The sequence below is a fragment of the Aythya ferina genome (assembly GCF_964211825.1).
Source record: "Aythya ferina genome assembly, chromosome: 3".
Lineage (NCBI taxonomy): Eukaryota > Metazoa > Chordata > Aves > Anseriformes > Anatidae > Aythya > Aythya ferina.
Genome location: NC_140298.1, coordinates 15,311,585 through 15,332,477, shown reverse-complemented (window position 1 = coordinate 15,332,477; position 20,893 = coordinate 15,311,585). Strand labels below are relative to the sequence as shown.

Genomic DNA, 20,893 nt, shown 5'->3' with positions numbered 1-20,893 from the left:
AGCATCAGTCCATTCCTCTGAAGTGTTTTAAATGAGAGAGTTATTTCATCACTGCTACTTTGTATGGGATTCTGAGATAAATCATAGCAGAAGTATTCTGATCCCTTGAACGTTGCAATATACTCTTCTTTTCCTGGGGAAACATAAATAAATATATAAATAAATCATTGGCACTTACTAAAAAGCTGTTTTCATTTATTATTTTTATATAGCTATTAAACTATATAGCTAATTCAACAGTATTACTGTAAGCACTATATCAAAAAGTGCTTATATCATTTAAAACACATAAAATCCATGAAGTAAAAAAGATAACTAAGATTTTTTATGAACATAGTATTTTCTTACAGAACCTTTATGGGTACAATTAAACTTAGAAAATATACTGCATCAACAATGTGATCCGGAATGCATCTAAACACATAGCATTTACCTGAATGCGCAAATTGATATGTTATTTCAGTCAAAACCTGGATCTTTTCCTTCCTCACCCTCACTAAAATCACAGTGTCTCAACCTAGATATCCTGAAGTGCTTTGGCCTAAGGTCTTGAATAACTACAAAACATTTATTTAAGAATATAACTCATCCAAACCTACATTTAGTACCATATCAAATAGCAAGTTAAGATGAACTAGTAAATAAATGTACTTTTACTAGCACGTATGTGCCATACAGGTTATTTCTTAGATTATCCTAAAGGTGATTAAGAAACACAAAAAGGACAAGTGTAGTCTCAGACTCATCAGAAAAGTGTAACAACATATATGGAGATTATGTTTTCTCTGCAGTCCTTACAGACAAATATATATACCAACCTTACAAAATTGGTACAGTGTTTGGAGATATGCAAAGTCAGAATTTGTTTATGTTTAGTTAATAAAAAATGGTAGTAAAAATTCAAAGGAAATCTGTAAATGTTGGAGTAGTGTAATGATGGATACAAGTATGAAAATCTGAGGATGTCAAATTTCATAGTATGTAAGAGCTATAAACTCAGGCTCCAGAATATAGTTGCAAACACCAGTCTGTAATACCATCAGCACAAGACCCAAACGTAAATACATGAATAAAGGAGATAATAACAGCATGAATTTAAAAGAGAACAGTTAATGACAGAGCAGACAAAAAGCAGGTGTGAGAACATAGGTTTTGGAAAATTCCCCAGGCATATCTGTCTGCTGCTGTTCTATCTCATCTGCTTAGGTCCCCCTACACTAGACTGGAAAAAAAAAAAAAAAAAAAAAAAAAAAAAAAAAGCTCTAGATATTTGCAATGCCTATTTTACTTTCAATAGTACAGCACTGTAAAATCAGATAAATAGGACTCCAGTGATTACTTTTTTGTTGAACTTTTTTTTTTTTTTAATTAAAAATTAAAAATTAATGGTCTACAATTATTTTGAGGTGCTATCTCACTGGTTTGATGCAGCTATTTTGAGTTGTTTTTTATAATAAAGCAGTAGGCAAATCCTATTAGGCCATTATATGTATATGTATAAACATAAAATTGTAATAAATAAAATAATATATATATGAAGATATTTATATATATAATATACATTTAAAATGGTCTAGTAGCCTCTACTTATCTAATAAGCTCCACATAATGACTAAATCAGGCTTCAGAAGTATCTTACCCTAAATAAAACTACTAGGATTTGTAAAAGGAAATTCACACCTGGGTTTACCAAGCTAAGCCTATTTTGTAATTAAATACTTTAAAAAATAAACAAACAAACACCTCTATGAGTACCATTACCGAGGGTTTTCCCCTCTCTTTTGCTAGCGGTGTTCTCAAAAGATACAACCACCAAACAAAAAACCCTAGTTCTTCTAGTGATCTTGAGTTCCAGATTAAGTGATGTTCCCTCTATTTTAACAAGCAGATGATGATACACAATATACAGACTGCTTCCTACATTGGCCATTCCTTATGTACCATAAATATGCAGTAGGTGATATGTATCATGAAAACGTTGCTACATCCTACCCAGGCTTCCTATGGTCTGTAATATTCAGAGAACTGCTACCTCAATGGACAAACACTATCACTTTTCTAGGGAAGAACTCAGATAAATATAGGCTTAGAAATATAAACAGTTGCATGTTGAAGGGTTGCAACATAACTGCTGTCTCACCCTCCCAAGCTTTAGGAGAACAGCAATCCTGAGAAAGACTTTTTTTCCCCCCCCACAGGCTCCATTCTGAACAAAAATTACATTCTTACAGGAGTTCTGACTAATGCTTATTATGGAGAAAAAGCAGTTAAATTAGTCTGGTTTTAAAAATACCTTTGGCATTTTTCCAGACTTCTTTTTATCAAGCATAAGTTTTTTACATTTAGGACAAATTTTACCCCCTGTCGAACTTGATTGAAATGTGAGTTAGATTTTACTTACATGACTGAGGCCAAAAATTAGTCTGTTTAATCTGTCCAAAAAATATTTATTTATTTATTTATTTGCATAGCCAAGAACACAGAAGCAAGAAAATACCTATTTATCATCCAAGTCCATCAGAAACAGCAGGTCAAGAGACATAGTGCAGATATACTCTTAAGGACATACAGAATTTGTTGTATCCATTCTCCGTATCTTAAAAAGGCTCAGTCTTGTGTGTAGAACCCAACACTAGACTAAGAGCCCTGGGCCCTGGACCCTAACATGTTTCAGTAGAGGAGGGAAATCATGGCTCATTTTGTTTTAAAAAATTTACAAACAATGCATTTTCTAGGGTTTCAATACACTAAGCAGTGGACCGCATGACTACCATGCCTCCCATTTAATGAATAGTTAATAAAAGAGTAAAATGCTCAAGAGCAAATTTATTTGGTATGGATGCTTAATGCAAAGGCATACTAAAACAGCATGAATAGCTGCACTGAATAGATGATAAATCTTAAATGCAGCAACTTGGGACAGAACTACATCTACCACGTATTTAATGACTCAAACACAAAAAGCTAAAGAATATAAATGAATCAACATGCAGTATATTTATGTATAAATATTATGCAATATAAACTACTTCTGTAAAACCAGATCACTTACACAGATGTGAAAATGAATAGAACTGTAACAGCATGCCAGGCACATTTTTTAAAACTTCCCCAAAGAAGGGCCTGAAGGAGCAAGCTCATTCAAAAGCAAAATTACAGTCTCATATTGTAATCAGAACCACAATTTACACAGACTTTAAAAAGCCTTTTAAATGTTGGATTGACCTTGGCTGGCTGCCAGACACCCACCCACCCAGCTGTTCTCTCACTCCCCCTCATCAAGGGGACAGCAGGGGTAAATAAGATAGAAAAGCTTGCGGATTAAATAAAGACAGGGAGATCACTTACCAATTACTATCACAAGCCAAACATACTCAGCTTGGAGAAAATCAATTTCGTTTATTGCTATTTAAATAGTTTTGGAAGGTGAGAAACAAAAACAAAAATTAAAACAAAGCCTTCTCCCCATTATTTTTTTTCCACTGGATCAACTTCATTCCCTTCACTGTTTCATTCTTGCCTCCTCTACATCTCCCTGTCCTGCCCTGAGGAGTACAGGGGGATGGGGAATGGAGGTTGAAGGCAGTCCACACCAGCTCCTGTGCGCTGCTCCCTCCTCCTCAGTCTTTTCCCCTCTTCCACCATGTGTCCTCTCCATGGGCTGCAGTCCTTTAGGATAAATTTGCTAAAGCATCAGATATTTCACAGGCAACAGCTCCTGGAGGAAATATCCACCTGCTCTGGCATGGGGCGCTCCACAAGCTGCAGAGAAATACCTATTCCAACACGGGCTGCAGTTAAATCTCTGCTACAGTAATTGGAGCATCTCCCTTCTTATTTTCCATTTTCCATTCCCTTCCTTCTGACAGGTAGTATTTTGCCCTCTCTTTAATGCTTTTAGAAGCACCAGTAATTTGGCTGATGGACTCAACTTTGCCCTGTGGTGGGGCCATTGAAGCCAGCTATGTCTACCATGGACAGTCCCGACTTCTTCTCAGGGAGGTCACCACCTGCAGCTCTCCTTGCTACAGACATCCAATACAGAGGTTAACATTTATGTGTCTATTATGTTATCTTGTAAGTATTCAATTATGTCAAGAAGTTTAGTCTTGCATTTTCCTTAAGGGAGAAAATAAAAGGCCAAATTAGTAGCCCTTTACCTCTTCAATGGAAAAGGAAAAAAAAAAAAAAAAAAGAAAAAGAAAAAAAAAAAGCTCAAGTTGTTATTGGAAAGATCAAATCAGCTTCACAGATTGGAAAACATCTGTTGAATATGGGTCCAATCTGACTAACTTTCAGGAAGATTACTAATGGCAAACTATGGATTCTTCTTGTTCTGCAGCATCTTCAATCAATATAATGATGGTATGTACACTGCTTAATTCACTATATGATCTCTTGCCCATTTCTTGCAGCTTCAATAATAAGGTCTGTACTACTTTTTAGTAATGTCACCGAAAAAAAAGTCATTAAATGATGATCATATTATGATGTTCATATAAGCTATTTAAACAAATGTTATGGAAATACTGTAGTGCTTTCCTTCACATTACATGTCATCACTTCGACACATGAGCTGATCAAAATCAATGTGTGTATGAAGGTTCTCCCAATTCATATGGCAGAGACTAGAATGAAGAGCACTACTAAATAATCATGATTTACAACATTGGGATGATTAGGTATCCCATTTGGTGAATTTCTGTAAAGAATTTGTAAAGGGAAGTTTAATTTAACCACTAATTTTGGCAAGAAAGTGGCATGTAAAGTTTGAGTCTGGAGTGTTGGGAGTTTTTAGCATATCTTTTTCTTTAGGTTATGCTGAAACATTTAATTTTTAAAAAATCTATTTGGCATTGCATCAAAATAGCATTATTTTGTTTCAAAACTGGCCTAAATGGGAAAAATAAAAATAAAAATAAAAATAAGAAATTAAAGTCAAAATTGATCATAACATTTTATGTCAGAAACATGTTTTGGTTGGAAAAAAATGCAGAAAAAGCTTATAATTTCATACTTATCCCAAACTTTTTTTTTTTTTTTTTTTTTTTTTTTTTTTTTTTTTTTACCTACCAAAACAAACACGTCCATTATTTGCTATTTTTACATGGTAGGGTTTCATTTTGCTTATTCAGTTTTCAGAATTCATTGTAGTATTACCACATGGCCCCTGACCGCTCTGACATTGCATTGTAAATCCATAACAGGACTCCATTAGGTTATGATAATAGTGCATCAGAGCACAGACATATATCAATTAGGTCGAATCCATACTTCAGATAACTGGGAAAGTTTCTCATCCAACAACAGTGTGTTCACGCATTGTAGTCAGGAGACAAACCCTCCCTTCTGCGGGATACAAGACAACTTCACCTTCAGAATCTCTACCTGGCTCACCAGTCACTCCATCCTCCGGCATTTCATATGCATTTCATATCAGAAATGTCATGCATTCAAATATGGTCAGAAAAAAAAATATTCTCACTTGGACAAACACAGTACATCTCTAAAACACAAATCTAAACAGCTGTATACAGATGCTGTATAATACTTGCACAGCTCTACTACTTCAGATCTAATTTGGAAAATGTATACAATACTGCTTTGTAGGCTTACCAACAGCATTTGCTCTAATTTGAAGTCAGTTAACACCACGTTCACATCATGATGTTATATAATGTCACGGTTTTTGATATTGTAGTCTTGTCTTAAAATATCTAACTGGGATCATGGATTACTTTGCAGAGTTGGTAGTTCTTCACATCAAATCACTTTTAACATTATAAATCTTCAAATGCAATTGAAGTGTTTTAAGATAGCATCTACAGAAGGTAGCATTTTAACAGCTCTAATAAAAATTATTAAGAAAGAAAAAAGCAAGCAAAACCCGTAATTTAGCTGAAGGTTCTTGACTATATAATGTATTTCCTTATTTGGTAGCTTTTGTATTTGACAGTCATTTGGGTAAGTGTGAAGGTATATGATATGCTAGATAAACATGGACAAAACTACTGCATTCTATAAACCTAATTACAAATAAATAAATAAATAAATAAATAAAAATTCAGCTTTTCATGCTTAATTCAGTATGCTCGTAGATCTGTTTCATTTCTGTTTCATTTTCTAGTCTAGATTCTTCACTGTTATGAAATTCACCATTTATCAAATGCTTATCAAAATGTTCTCAGTAGCAACAGATAATCAGAAATTCAGTACTGCAGTGTACAAATATTCCCCACCACCTATCTTTGAAAACATATTATCATCAATCTTTCTCATTAAAATCATGTTAAAAACTTACAAATCAATTCAAACTTAACAATCCTGCCTTCTATGAAATATTCTGTCTGAATGGCTAACAACAGCAGTAGTGAAATATCACATGATAATATAAGTTAAATTACTTTGCAAACAAATACCTGTCAAGATGTGTGTGTCTTTTTATATTTTTAAAGAAACAACTTAATGCAACAGTGGGTGCTAAGGGAAAAGGCAGACATCATTGTAAGGCCATCTTGATAATTTTTGATAAAATGTGGTGATTATGAGAAACTAGAGGAAAGCAAGCATCACTCCTAACTTCAAGAACAACAAGAAGAAAAATCCAGGAAGCTACAAATGAGTCAGCCTCCCCACGATCATCCTTGGGGATAAATAAATGTAAATTCCTGAATGAGGATACAAAGAAGACAGAGACAGACTCTTTTTCAGTGATATACCCAATGCCAGGAAAAATGGTAATGAGCACAAACAGGAACATGAGAGGTTCCATCTAAACATCAGGAAAACATTCTTTACTGTGAGTGTGACAGAGCACTGGCACAGATTGCCCAGAGAAGGTGTAGGGTCACCCTCCTTGGAGATATCCAAAAGCTACACGGACCTAGGCAACCTGCTCTAGGTGTCCCTTCTTGAGCAAGAGGGTTGGGCCAGATGACCTTCCAACTTTAACCATCCTGTGGCTCTGTTATTGTTCCTGCATCACTCATCCTTAAAAACATAATTTTCCATGTTTTTGTTTCTCCTCACAGCAAAAACTTCACTCTTTCGTCAGTAATACTAGCAACCTCAACAAATTACTTGCTGACTTGGCAAACCTCAGTGACCATTTCACTATTTTATTTCAAAAGGGAAATCAAACTTCACCTATAGTCCAAGCATGTTCCAGCTGCTGCTACAGAAGCAGTTGCATTTCTTTTTACACTAGTTACTATGTTTTCAGTAAAACTCATTCAGTTGAGCTTGCTGATGTAAATGGCTTTTAGGAAACTAAGGCCAGAAACACTGAAATGATTCAACAACATTTTGGTAAATAAGAATATTCACTTCTGGTATCAATACTTAAAAAATAATATTTGTTTATTTATTTATTTTTCTTCAAGTGAGTTTCACTGCTATTAATAATGTGACAGAAAAATGGTCTCAGGGTTTGACTAGTACCTAACAAGATACTCATTAGTCTCTGTCTGGTTACTCAACTAGATACTCATCACATTTTCCAGTAGGTGCTGCCAGTGAAGAACTACTGAAGAACTCTTTCACAGGCAGCTGGTATTCATAAAAACACACTTAGTGTTATAGAAGAATGAAAACTGCTGGTTTCAAACTGATTGAAGGGTGGGAAAAGCATATAATAACTTTCCAATGGAAGTATCTTAACACAGCTGTTTCCATATAGTTTGAAGAGACATCTATGGTGTGAACTCAAATAATAACTTTGACATTATTCTTGTTTGGCCAAAATGTACAAAATACAGAAATTGTGCAAGAGGAGGCAGTCATAATCCGTCTCTGCATTTCTCCAGACTTCAGAGTAATGCACTCCTCATGAGAAACTAAAATTCCTCTCATGATCACTTAGATTCAAGCTCAGTCATCTTTGCCCTCGAAAGAGCATTGAAAAAGTGATGAGAAACACAGCAACTGCAATGCTGTTTGCCATACCTGGCTATGAAATGGGAAAATAGAAGGTAAAAGAACCACAGGTATGCCATTGTACAGTTTCAGTGTAAATTAACAAAGACACACACACACACACACACAAAAAAAAAGGGGGGAGGGGGGAATTGGCTTACAGAATTGTACTGCATTTTGCTTTGACATTTTATAAGACATATGCAAGTCAAAATGTTTTGTCCAAAAGCTGTAAAGCGTTACTGTTAATTAACCATCCCAAGATCTTGTTGCTGGAACATGTTCAGAGAAGAGCAATGAAGCCGATAAAGGCACTAAAAATAAGACTCATGAGGAATGGCTGAAGGAACTGGGATTGTTTAATCTGGAGAAAAGGAGGATCAGAGGAGTTGTGATCTCTACAACTACTTGAAAAGAGGTTGTAGTGAGGTGGGTGTTGGTCTCTCATATGACAAGTGATAGGATATGAGGAAATGGCCTCAAGTCGCACCGGGGGAGATTCAGATTATATATCAGAAATAATTTCTTCATGGAAAAAAAGGTTATGCATTGGAACAGGCTGCTCAGGAAAGCAGTAGAGTTGCCATCTCTTTAAGAGATACATGGATGTGGTGCTTAGGGACATGGCTTAGCGGTGGACTTCGTAGTGTTAGGTGATGGTTGGACTTGATGATCTAAGGGTCTTTTTCAATCTAAATGAGCCTATGATACCTGTATCAACTCTCTAGTTCTACCATGCAGATGTAGTCTTTTACTTTTATTAAGAAAAGCATTTAGAATGAACAGATTCAACAAAATTATTAAAATATATTTGTATGTTTTATATAAGCAGTTATAATCTATCACTACAGCATTTCATAGCACCCTTTTGTTGTTTTTAAAAGCAAGTTGAGAACAGACTTTATTAATAATGAATTGTGTCTATTGATGGGTGTTTATTTATTTATTTTTTCAAATTATCACTTAATGACACTTAGAGAAACCATTAAAAATGCATGGCAGTCATTCTAGCCAGCATGAAGTGTTGCACTTCATTTAATGATTAAAATGTAATTACCTACATAGAAAAGCACTAGATAATATAAACCCAATAACTGAGTATAACATGTTTTCATTATGAATTCTGAGTACTGTAAATTATTGTATATTACCGCAGTTACAATCCCAAATAGCTGATTATGAATATATAAAGACATGGGATCTATTGGTATCATAGAAAGACTTCAGACAAGAAGCATGTCTCATAGCACGCACAAGCGCAGGAAGCGTATATTTTTTATTTCCTTAGAATTTACCTTATTTCCCACTAAAATCAACAATAATTTTAATATTCACTGCTCTTGAGGTTCATTTAGGTTTTTAGGGTTTGATCAAATGTCCAGACTACTTCCACAGGCTTTAGCAGATTTCTCGTAGCAGATTCTGCACTCCTATATAAGCACTATGTTTAGCTTTACTGCATGTGTAGCTTACTTCCTGGCAGTATTAAATCACAGAATAAGTCTGGCTGATTTGATAATAATTTGATCCCGTACCCTTGCCTGATTCAAATCAAATGCATACCACTGGATGCTTTGACCTTATTATGTATCAAAAGTAATAGGATCACAGACCAGAGAAATAAAATCATCCAGACAGGATAAATCAAAGTTATTTGATAATAACTACAACATTTCTTTAAGGAAAAAGAAACCAGAAATCTTAAAATAAGATTATTAAACAAATTTCAAGGATCCATATCATGTGACAAACCATTATTCAAACAATACAAACATATAACTATACAAACAATAACTAGTGAAGTGCTGTCTATTCTATCGTCTACCAACCAAAAGAATTATTTTCAGAGGAAATAAGCTGAAGCCATTGATAGTCTATTTCTAAAAGCCATATTCCTGCTACAAAATCTCCAAAATATTAAATATGGGCTGAATAAGTGAATTATTCCAAACCAGAGTCTAGTATGTTGCCAGATGTACTGTTTTGTGCTCCATTTCATGGTAATTTAAAATTCAAAAATTTATCTATTGTGCCACCTTCTTATTTACAGTCTTCCACAGAGTAGTGTAACTAGGGAAAACTACACCAAAACAGCATGTAAACAAAATAATTAACAAGGATGCCTAATACTACAAAGCAAGGCATTCTGAACTGCTACTTCTGTAGTAAACATCAAAAGCTGGAAACTTCACAATAACAGGAAAATAATGGCTTGCCATTACACAGAGGGTCTGCACATGGATGCATGACTGAACCCAGAACTATCTCAGGATGCATCATACACAAGGTTTCTCAGCAAACTGCTGTTTGAGAAGGCCAACCTAAATCCTTTCCTTAATTTATCAGTCACCGGACAGAAAATTCAAATATAATGTATTTATTCTCCAAATTTTATACCTAAATTTGTCCTCAATTTGTTTCCCACTTGCATAAAATAGGTTTTCTGCGCTACTTATATAAATGAATCACACAGGCATTCGAAGAAAACAAATAAGTACTGTCTGCTTAACAAATTTAATATTTAAGTACAAAACCAAATTATATAACAGCAAATGATTAAATTATGATAATGCCAAAGAAATTATTAGTTCAAATGGAGTACAGGTGTGTACTTCACTGATATGGGTTGAATTTATTTGAAAAAGTATTGACGTTGCTATAGATGATCAATTTTCTGTTCCCATGTCATTTAAGCACAGATTTTATTTATTTTATTTATTTTAAACATGAGAATCTCACACTCTTCCTTTGTTCCTTTCCAACAGCTGTTGGCCTACAGAAATCCTGTAAGAGAAGTCCTAGGAAACAATTAGAGGAAGAAATGAGATTCATCATTTCATGAATCTAGGAACTGGCTCCTGTTTCTTCACAAATTTTGCTCTCCCTGGCTCTCTCCCCTATTAATACGGCATGACACTGAAAGGAATACAGGATGCTGTAACAGATTCTCTATCTGGAACTGAAATTGCTGTTGAGTGTCTTGTTTGTCACCATACCCTCAAACATATTGTATAACCTACTGCTGTAATATTTAAGTGAACTTTGAATATGGATAAGCTTTTATTATATGTAAATCAGCAAATAAAGAAAAGTCATACTCATAGAGTGTTAAAAGCAAATAACAACACTTACACTTTGAATAGCAATTTTCTTTCTAATTTGAAAATAGCTATTGTTACAGAATGATGAGATACAGAGTATCATTCCCCCCTCTCCCCCTCCCCCCCCCAAAAAAAAAAAAAAAAAAAAAAAGTAGTTACCAGCTCCAGAAAACATTCTAAGACATGTTTTGATTTTAGTGGTCACTTTATTCTCTAATAAAGTAAGAAGGGAGGGAGAAGTAGTGCACATCCATTAGGAGTAAGTCATGACTGGCATAACACAAGAACAGAACATTTGAGAAACATGGGCAACTTATTCTGAAAGAATGTAGAATCATTTCTCTAGGATTTTTTATTAAATTATTTATTTAAAGTATTATTAAAAAAAAAAAAAAAAAGACAAGGGAAGTCAGAATTTGATTAGGTACTTGTGTTAACCAATTAATTTGGACTACCATAATCTGTTTATAAACTGTTTTATTTTTTAAAAGGATACTACAACTGAAATTGTAGGAGACAAAGATGCACTACTTGTATCCATCATAAAAATAAAGCTATTATATACCTGAGTGGACTGAAGTGTAAATTAAAATTCCACCTGGAAGCAAGGATTTAACTGCATAAATGATATAAAGTCATGTATAATACCATGTTCCAGTAGAAGACAAATTCTGTGAAAGGTTTTCTAGGTCCTGTTTTATTTTATAAACAAATCATGATTAAATTAATTGCTATTTACAAGAGGTATGAACACTGAAATGTAAGCCTCTGATCCCACCCTCTCAAATTAAAATAAAACAATGATACTTGCCACTCATGATAAATGAGTTACAGGGAACACTAGGTAATTTATCACTTAGTGATAAATTACTCCATTTTGCTAAACAGCTATTTTAATTCTTCTATTAAATAGGCTAGATCATGTAATTTCTTCACTCATTTTCAGTTTCCTTTATTTAATCACATACATTATGCACTTCATAAACAAATTTGCAGTTGGGTAGGGAGAGTAGAATGAGTAGGAATTTTTTAGGAATTATGCTTTTTTAGGATACGATAAGTATTAGACTGATAAAAGCTGAAAATAAACGAATCTTTTCCACATGAATAGTCATCTCATTAATAAGTGTATTAGAAAGTCCTGTATCATTTTTCCATCAAAAGAGTAATGCTTTTCCTATAATTACTAAAAAAAAAAAAAAAAAAGATGGCCACATTAAGTTTAAAGACATTCCTGTTGAATTAAGAATAAACTGCAATATATATATATACATCTACAGAAAAAGAAATAGCTTTTACTCTACATGACTGTAGCTTCTAAACTCAGTGAACTCAAATGTTCTAAAACCAGGCTACTGTTATACAGGCAAATAAATACAGGCATCAGTTACTATGCCAAGGTACATGTTGAACTCATAAAGGACTTTTCCAGGCCTCAGAACTCCATTCCCAGTGACTTTGAAGCAAAACTGCAAAATGCAGATTCAGCTTTCAAAGGATCCCAAGGCAGTCCTTGAGGTTTCTGATATTCTAGTCCACCCATAAAGCATTAATGCTGGATAAGAATATGCTATATTCTTATTGGTAACCTGCACTCATTTCTACCTCAAGTAATCATACAATCACACAGGAGCACAAAGGCTTTTGACACAAGATTGCTTAAAGGAATCAATCAGAGTTGGTAGAAAAACTGACAGTGCAATAGTAAAGTAACTTTTTTTTTTTTTTTTTTTTTTTTTTTTTTTTTTTTTTTCCTCTGTAACTAAAACTCCTGCAAATGCACTTTTTAATATGTGATGATACAGGAAAGGTGGGGTTCTATTTCCCTGTCCTGTGCTGGCTCTCTTCTGCCTGCAGCATCCAGGCAAGAACTACATGAAAGACAGATGCACTTATTCATGTGAAACTGGAAAGCAGAGTGTGCACCAGATTAAATAAATAAGAATAAATTACAAAATCCATTTCTGGCCTGTTCCTTGGGCACCTGAGCCCTTTGCTGAAGGCTTTCAGTAAGATTTGCATTCATTCTTAAGTATCATTAGTAAAAACATGATTAGGAGAGGAAATCCTTAAAATTGCTTTGACTCTCTTGGTATTATATTTAATGTACACTTCAAGCCAAATAAGGCAGAGAATAGTTCCAATCTAACACGTTATATTAATTTCATCTCAAGTAGGTAGTGATATAATTAGCTAAATTATCTGATAAAGAACATCTCCAGTGCTAATAAACTTCTGAAACATCAACTGAATATCTCTCACAGTGCCACACAGCTCTACTGGATTAGTACAGCATATCCTGGGGTTTGGATGCAGTAAAAACAAACAAACAAACAAGAAGTAATGTTGAGCAAAAAACTTAGGAGTTCTAGCTGCTACAAGAAGCGCTGTGTAACAATAGGTTCTGCAGAGAGGAAGGCAGGCCAGAGACTGGAAGTGGTTCTTCCACAGGGGGAAGACCACTGCAATGTTACTATGTGTATGAAGAAGCATTTTTTAAAAAACAGCTTTGCACTGATAACAGAAAGGAATATGTAACATTTGTCTCTTTCATTTATTGTACAAGCTCTTTCATTTATCTTTGCATTTATGCTCACTAGATTAGCCACAATATTTTACCTGTAAACGCTTTCTGAATTCTTATTTATCTTGTCCAATGTATCATCAAAAATGAACCCCCCAAACATTCCTATATGCTCCTTCTCTTAATTTTTAGTATTTAAAACACAGTATACATTTAATATTTACACTGAAGTGATGAGATCTTTATTAACTGTCTGTAGCAACATCTTTGAACTCCAAAAGGTTTTTGCAAATTTAAATTGTTCACTACTCAAAAGTAATTGAAAAACAGATTTTGATTGACCATAATTTTGGAATTTATTTCTGGTTCATGAAAGAACATACTATTTTGTTTTTGCCTTTTCTTTTTTTTAAAAACTGACAAGTTTAAATTAAGATTGTAAGAAACAGGGTTTTCTCCTGAACAAAGACATAGGTTCTTTCAAAGAAAGACAAAGGTTAAAAAAAATAAAACTCCTAGTGAGTAAACTAATATTGCAAAATTAGGGATTTGGTTTGTTTTAATTTGTATGTTTTAAACAACTGGTATCATATTCTAATGTTTAATTACTTAAAGTTCAAATTACCTTTATCCAAAAGTTGATTAACGTTCACTACACCTTGATTATATTTATCATCTTTATAAATGCATTTGGTGGACAAAATTAAGAACAACACAGACATTTAAGTGACAAGTGCTGCACAGTCCATTCTTGATATGGGATAAGAACAGACATTCTTCTCTGGAATGAAAAACTATGTATCAATATTTATTTTTTTAATTTTTATTTTTTTTTTAAGGACACAGAAAATGGGTATTTTAGAATGGAAGTAAATGAAATATTATTAGTAAATATTTGTGTGACAATAGTGTCTCCAGATCATTACCATAAAAACAGCTAAACTGTCTCTATATTTTATAGAGAATAACAATCATGCAGTTATTTTATTTATATATTGCATATATGTTTTAAGAGACAAATTTGTTTAAGAATAAATAGCACATGTACATAATCATGAAATAATTATTTCAATTAATATTTCAAAATCCACAAAAATTACTCATATGGCTTCCCAATATGTATAAAACTTTTATGGTTAGGATTATATTGCAATAAAACTGTCATATTTGTGATATCAATATATGATATTCTGCCTAGAAACAGTCAGTCCTATATTACTATAGGTAAGTACAATTATTATATTCCTTTGTTTGTTTGTTTCAATTCTGCCCTCCACTCCTTTCTTTCCTCTATCTTAGATTCTGTTCTCCTTCAGAGGCCCTTCCTACTGCATGGAAATTCCTGCTGAGAGGAACAGATATGCTTCTCGGTGACCTTAGTAACCAGCAGCCACTGAGAATGCCAAATCACATCTAAAGATCAGAATAGTCTTTAACAACAACAACAACAAAAAGATCCATTGTGGGTACAGCACCCAGATAGAAAAAATAAAAAATAGAACTAGGAACACATCAAAAATCTGGGTAAAAGGCAGGCCAATTGAATTCGAAAATAATTCGACTTTTTTTTTTTTATTTTGAAAAAATATACTAAACTCTGATGAAATCCATAGAAGGCTGACATATCACACTGCATACTGATGTATTGTAGATATTTTTTTCTGTCTGGCATGCTAGGAATGTCTTAGGAATTACTTTACTGCTACCTCTTGCTGGTGAATTGGTAGATGAACTAACATTATTACTTATTCTTAACTAACAGTCATTTTTCAGGACTATAAACACAACACAAAATACCAGATATATCTGTAATAGTTTGATAGGATAACAATTGTTTTTCAACATTCTTCCCCTTTTTGAACCTGAATCAAAATTTAGGGGAAAATATTTTGGAAGAAGGGAGTTACTTTATAAGGAACTCTGGAGATGTAAAGGAGAACATGTCTGGAGAATATAACATGAGAGTTTTAAGCAAATAATCACCATAAAGATTCATTAATTTCACATGTGACTGAATCTCAAAATCTGGGTTTACCTGATTACAAATCCAAAAGTATGTAAGCAATTTTTTGCTAATGAACATAGACAGCTGTCAGTGTAATTTCCATTAGCTTGTGAAGGAGCAGCAACAGCTAACCTAATGCTTGTTTTCTAAAATCACAGTTTGTTACCAAAACAAATGCCTTAAATCTAAGTTTCAGAGCTCTGCCATTTTTTTTGTGAAACAAGCCTACTTATAGAGGTCCATATACAAAGAGTTCAGTATGATATTAAAGATCTCAAACGTTTCCCTACCTCTTTTCCAGTATGTTTGCCTAAAACTTACCCTCCTAAAGTGATAGAGATAATTTAAAGAAACTTGATGGAAGTTTCAAGTAACAACTATAAGGGTTTTTTTTCTATATTAAATACAATTCTTTCTATCATTTCCTCCCTCCTCTTCGTTACAATATGTACCAGAACTTCACAATATGCACTCTTTGAGAGTCTTAAGACATACTATTGATACTTATTTTAAATAGACTTTAAATATTTATTAAAATCATGCTGCCTTTAAATGATCAGTAGGTTTCTTGATCTAAACATATTTTTAAAATTTTATTTAGCAATGTGTAATTTATTTTTGGCCATGAATATTAAAAAGGCCCTATCTTTGAAGGGCCATTTTATGCACGTGTTGTAAAAATAGGACAATTTCTAACTACAGTAAAGTCTCATTACCAAATCTGAGAAAATCCAAGAAAATTTCTGCAAGCAGCAGAATAACCAGGACTACATTATGCATTTATAGATTGTATTTATTTATTTATTTATTTATTAATACCGACTAACTTTTTTCATGAATTCAGCATTACCTACTGATCTTTATTTTTTCAGAAGCCAGTAAGACTTTGAAAATGCTCAATAAAGAGGCATCCCCACTGAGATGTTACCAATAGCCTTTTTATAGAAGCCTGCGGTAACACTGTAAAAAATGAAAGAGGATTAGCAGAGTATAAAAATAATTGGACTCCAGTGCAATATTGACATTTTAGAGGAAAGATTTGCTGTCATGTCTGGGCCAAATTATCTACTGGTAAATTCCACTGAAAACAGCACATTTACACCACAGATACTTTATCCTGTTATTTATGCAATAAATACGACTAATACAGTGAGATTCAGTATGGTAGATAATTTGACACATTTGAATCTTTGTATGCATCTAAAAAAACTTCAGATCTCATCTCTCAGGTGAGGGAAAGGGTCGAAAAAAAATATATAGATAAAAAGATGATGACACTGTCAGCCAAAATGTTGGCTCATTTTAGGAACATTAGACATCAACAAATAATTCCAATTCTTGAAGAATTTGTGTCTAAAATAACTGTTGAATGTATTTGGATATTTATAATTACTGTACAGGAGTTTTTTTTGTTGTTTGTTTTTTTCCTAGTTACAGACTCATGCCTGGGCTTATAAAGAAATATAATGAAATATTTATCCAAAGAATACGTACATGAAAACACAATCAAAAAATAATTTAACTAATGATAATCATAAAAAGAGAGAGTGAGATGATACTCAGCTGACAGTATAGTACATAACTTCCAGATTTGTTTAATCCCTCTTTTTCAATAATCTGCTAAGCAACCAGCAGGAAAACTAGTCATGGAGTCTCTATCCTTCGACCACAGGTTTTGGAAACTGACATCTGTTCTCTACAAATTTTTGTCTCCCAGCTGACGAGAACAGCTCCAAGACTGCTGAGTCACTGACAGCAGAAGTCAGAGGCTGGTTCCTCTGGCACAGCTTGGACCTGACTGTTGGTCCCACACGACGACACTGTTGGACTGGGGAGCAAAGGGTAGAGCTGGATTGAATACTACAACAAAGCCTGCAAAATGCTGAAGTTTTTACATGGACTGTAGGTATAATAAACCACTTTCATTTCACTCAGAAGAAATGAATTGGTTTTTTGTTCTTTCCTATAGCATAACTAAAATTTTACTTCAAATTACTCAAATACTAATGTTCTTACCAGTCACCTTCACTCCCCTCTGGCCATGCCTCAAGGGTCCCCTATAATTACTGCTCAGCTGTTTAGACACACAGCCCCAGAGGCTGGCTAGGTCTTACATTTATTATGTTAAGAAAATGCCATGATGCAGTAGCCAGAGTGACAGGATCACTGTACATTCAGAAAATGTTTATACTGTAAATTCTATAAGCTAGTAATTCAGCCTTATTCTACAAGCTAGTTCTTCTTTTTTGTATTGATGAATATGGTTTTGTTTTTCTAAAAATCTTTCTATTTTATACCACCCTGAGAAAATGTGTAAAGTACTCAATGTACATACACAGGGTATTTGATCCTGAAGAATACATGTCATTAGACTTTTTTAAAGCTATTTGATGACTATTCTGGATAGCTTCAAATTAAATTTGAAGTGTTCTTCACAGAAAACACTGGCAGTCATCACTGAAACATCAGGTTGGTCATTACATTCATAAAATTATTTAAATCTTTTTGAACTTCCAGGGAAGAAAGGGAATTATCACAGTTATCAATCAACCAAGCAATCTACACTTGTTTTCTATATTTCTCCTCAAGAATCCAACACCCTACAGATATGCTAAGAGTTTTGATTGTAATCCTTATAACATTCAGTATTGGTATTAATAAAATGCATTGTTCAAAATATATTATAATCTCACTCCTCTACTATTGCTGCATAGTATTATACCCCTGTATTTAAATAAAATAGTGTCACAGTTGAAAGTTGTTTAAAATAAGAAGCATGTTCATCTATAAAAATTTTTTCAAGTATCGTTAAATAACAAATCTGCAGACTACTCCACTCTTTCCTAATTCTCTTCTTGTCTCCATTTCCGTTGTATTCCTAAACTGAAACTTCAAGCACAATTTTGGAGAGAAAACACAATTCAGCTCCAGGATAATTTGATTTTATTACTTAAAGATTATTTGTTTGTACATTAGCCTATAGCTACAGAAACAATATGCACTTTCAAGTATTTCCATTTCATAAGTGAAAGCAAGTGATGTGCACCAATCTTCTAGCCACAAAATTATGATTGTTGGATGCATCCAAGTGTAGCTCATGTAACTCCTGTTTTGTCTTGTTATGCCCCCACCTCCCAACTCAGAGTTAGTAGGCAAGTTTTACATGCTGCCAGAAAAGAAACAGGCTGAGCTAAGAACACTTTCTGCACTCTCTCATTGATTTAGGCAAACTCACTGTCATGTGTTCTGTCTACCCCTCCCCACCACCACCATCCTGGCACAATTTTTATTTTCTTTCCACATGTTCCACTTTTTTGAGACTGTTTGTAGAACCACAACCACAGCTGAACAAGAGTTTGCACTGGCTGCTCAGAATATTTGTACTGGGTCTGGCTAGTCTCTTAACTGTCTCCACAGCAGCCCATATAGTGCTGTGCTTTGCAACTGTAGCTAGAACAGTGTTCATAGAATCATTTAAATTGGAAAAGACCTCTAAGATTACCTAGTCCAACTGTTAACCTAGTACTAAAGCTCATGACCATACCATGCTACTAAGTCCTAAATCTACAAATTTCTCGAAGACCTCTAGGGATGGTGACTCAACCACTTCCCTGGGCAGCCTATTCCTATGCCACACAAAGAAATTTATCCTAATATCCAGCCTAAACCTCCCCTGGTGCAACTTTAGCCCATTCCCCCTTGCCTTATCACTTGGTGCCTAGGAGAAGAGCCCCTACATCACTATATCATCCTTTAAGATAATTATACAGTGCAAATTATACATTATATTAAAAGCTTCCCTTTCCTCTAGGCTAAGCAACCCCAGGTTCCCTCAGCCACCCCCATAAGACCTGTTTTCTAGAGCCCTCACCAGCTTCGTAGCCCTTTTCTGGACATGGTCAAGAACTTCGATGTCCTTCTTGTACTGACAGGCCCAAAACTGAACACAGTACTCGAGGTGCAGCCTCACCAGAGCAGAGTACAGGGGGACAATCACCTCTCTGCTCCTGCTGGCTGCACTATTCCTTATACAAGCCAGGATGCCATTGGCCTTTATGGCCACCTGAGCACAATGCTGGCTCATGTTCAGGCGAGCATCAACCAACACCCCCACGGCTTTTTCCACCAGGCAGCTTTCCCCTCTTCCTCTAACCTTTAGCACTGCATGGGGTTGTTGTGCCCCAAGTGCAGGACCTGACACTTAGCCTTGAACTTCATACAGTTGGCCTCAGCCCATCGGTCCAGCCTATCCAGATCCCGCTGCAGAGCAAATCTTACCCTCAGGCAGATAAACACTCATGCCTAACTTGGTGTCATCTGCAAACTTACTGAGGGAAAAACATCACTGATATCACACTAATGTTTTGCCTGTTGCTGAGCAGAGCTGCCACAGCAACAAGGCTGTTTTTTCCAACAGCCTTTCCACCAAAAGTCAGGGAGTGGGCAAGAGATGGGAGGGGACACAGCCGGGACAGCTGACCTAAACTGACCAAATCGATATCCCATATTATCTGACATCATACTCAGCAATAAAAGCTGTGTGAGGGTGGGGGGAAGAAAGAGGCAGGACTCTTGTAAGGAAAGCATTCATCTTCCCAAGCAACCACTATGTGCATTGCAGCCCTGCTTCCCAAGAAGTTGCTGAACATTGTTTGTTGATGGGAGGTAGAGAATAATCTTTATTCTCCTGTTGCTTCTGTGCAGCCTTTTCTTTTTCCTTTCATCAAACTGCTCTTATTTCAAACCCACAAGGTGTTTTTTTTTTTTTTTTTTTTTTTTTTTTTTTTTTTTTTTTTTTGTGTGTTGCTCTTTTGTTTTGTTTTTTCCCTCCATCTCATTTTCTTTCCCACTTTCTATCCTGCTGAAGAGGAGTGAGAGAGTGGTGGTGTGGTACTTGGCTGCCTCAGTGTTAAACCACAACAATACTATAATACAAGTAACAGAGAACTTCTGCAGAACATAACATTTTCTTCACTCATTCTGTGTGTGTGCTATTTTTTTGCTTGTTTTTTTGTTTTGATGAGTGAATTCCTGTAACAATAAATTAGCCATTAAATGACAATCTACTTACCCTATAATAGTAAAAAAAAAAAAAAAAAAAAAAAAAAAAAAAAAAAGTAAAGGAAACAGGAAAAAGGAGAAAGAAAAAAAAAGCACACAAGAACAACAAACAAAACTACTAATAAATTTTCCACTGAAATTCAGGATTTACCCTAGATTTCCAAAGTGGTTTCAAGATAGGTGGAAATTATTTCTGATGGTATGGTAATTATTTCTGATGGTATGGTAATCAACATGCAGATTTTTTTCCCCCCCTGCAAGTGTGAAGTGCTAGTACAAAATAATTTT

At 34.5% G+C, this 20,893-nt stretch overlaps 1 protein-coding gene across 29 annotated transcripts in view; it reads right to left on the bottom strand.

Annotated features, from left to right (window-relative positions):
• Positions 1 to 20,893, bottom strand: part of NRXN1 (neurexin 1) — a 723,656-nt gene that overhangs the window by 477,507 nt on the left and 225,256 nt on the right. For all 29 annotated transcript variants that reach the window (XM_084513032.1, XM_084513021.1, XM_084513050.1 and 26 more), the window contains one exon: positions 1 to 133. This exon is cut by the window's left edge and continues 169 nt beyond it. In XM_084513032.1, the coding sequence (XP_084369158.1) occupies positions 1 to 133 (133 nt within the window). The remainder of the gene's footprint in view (positions 134 to 20,893) is intronic.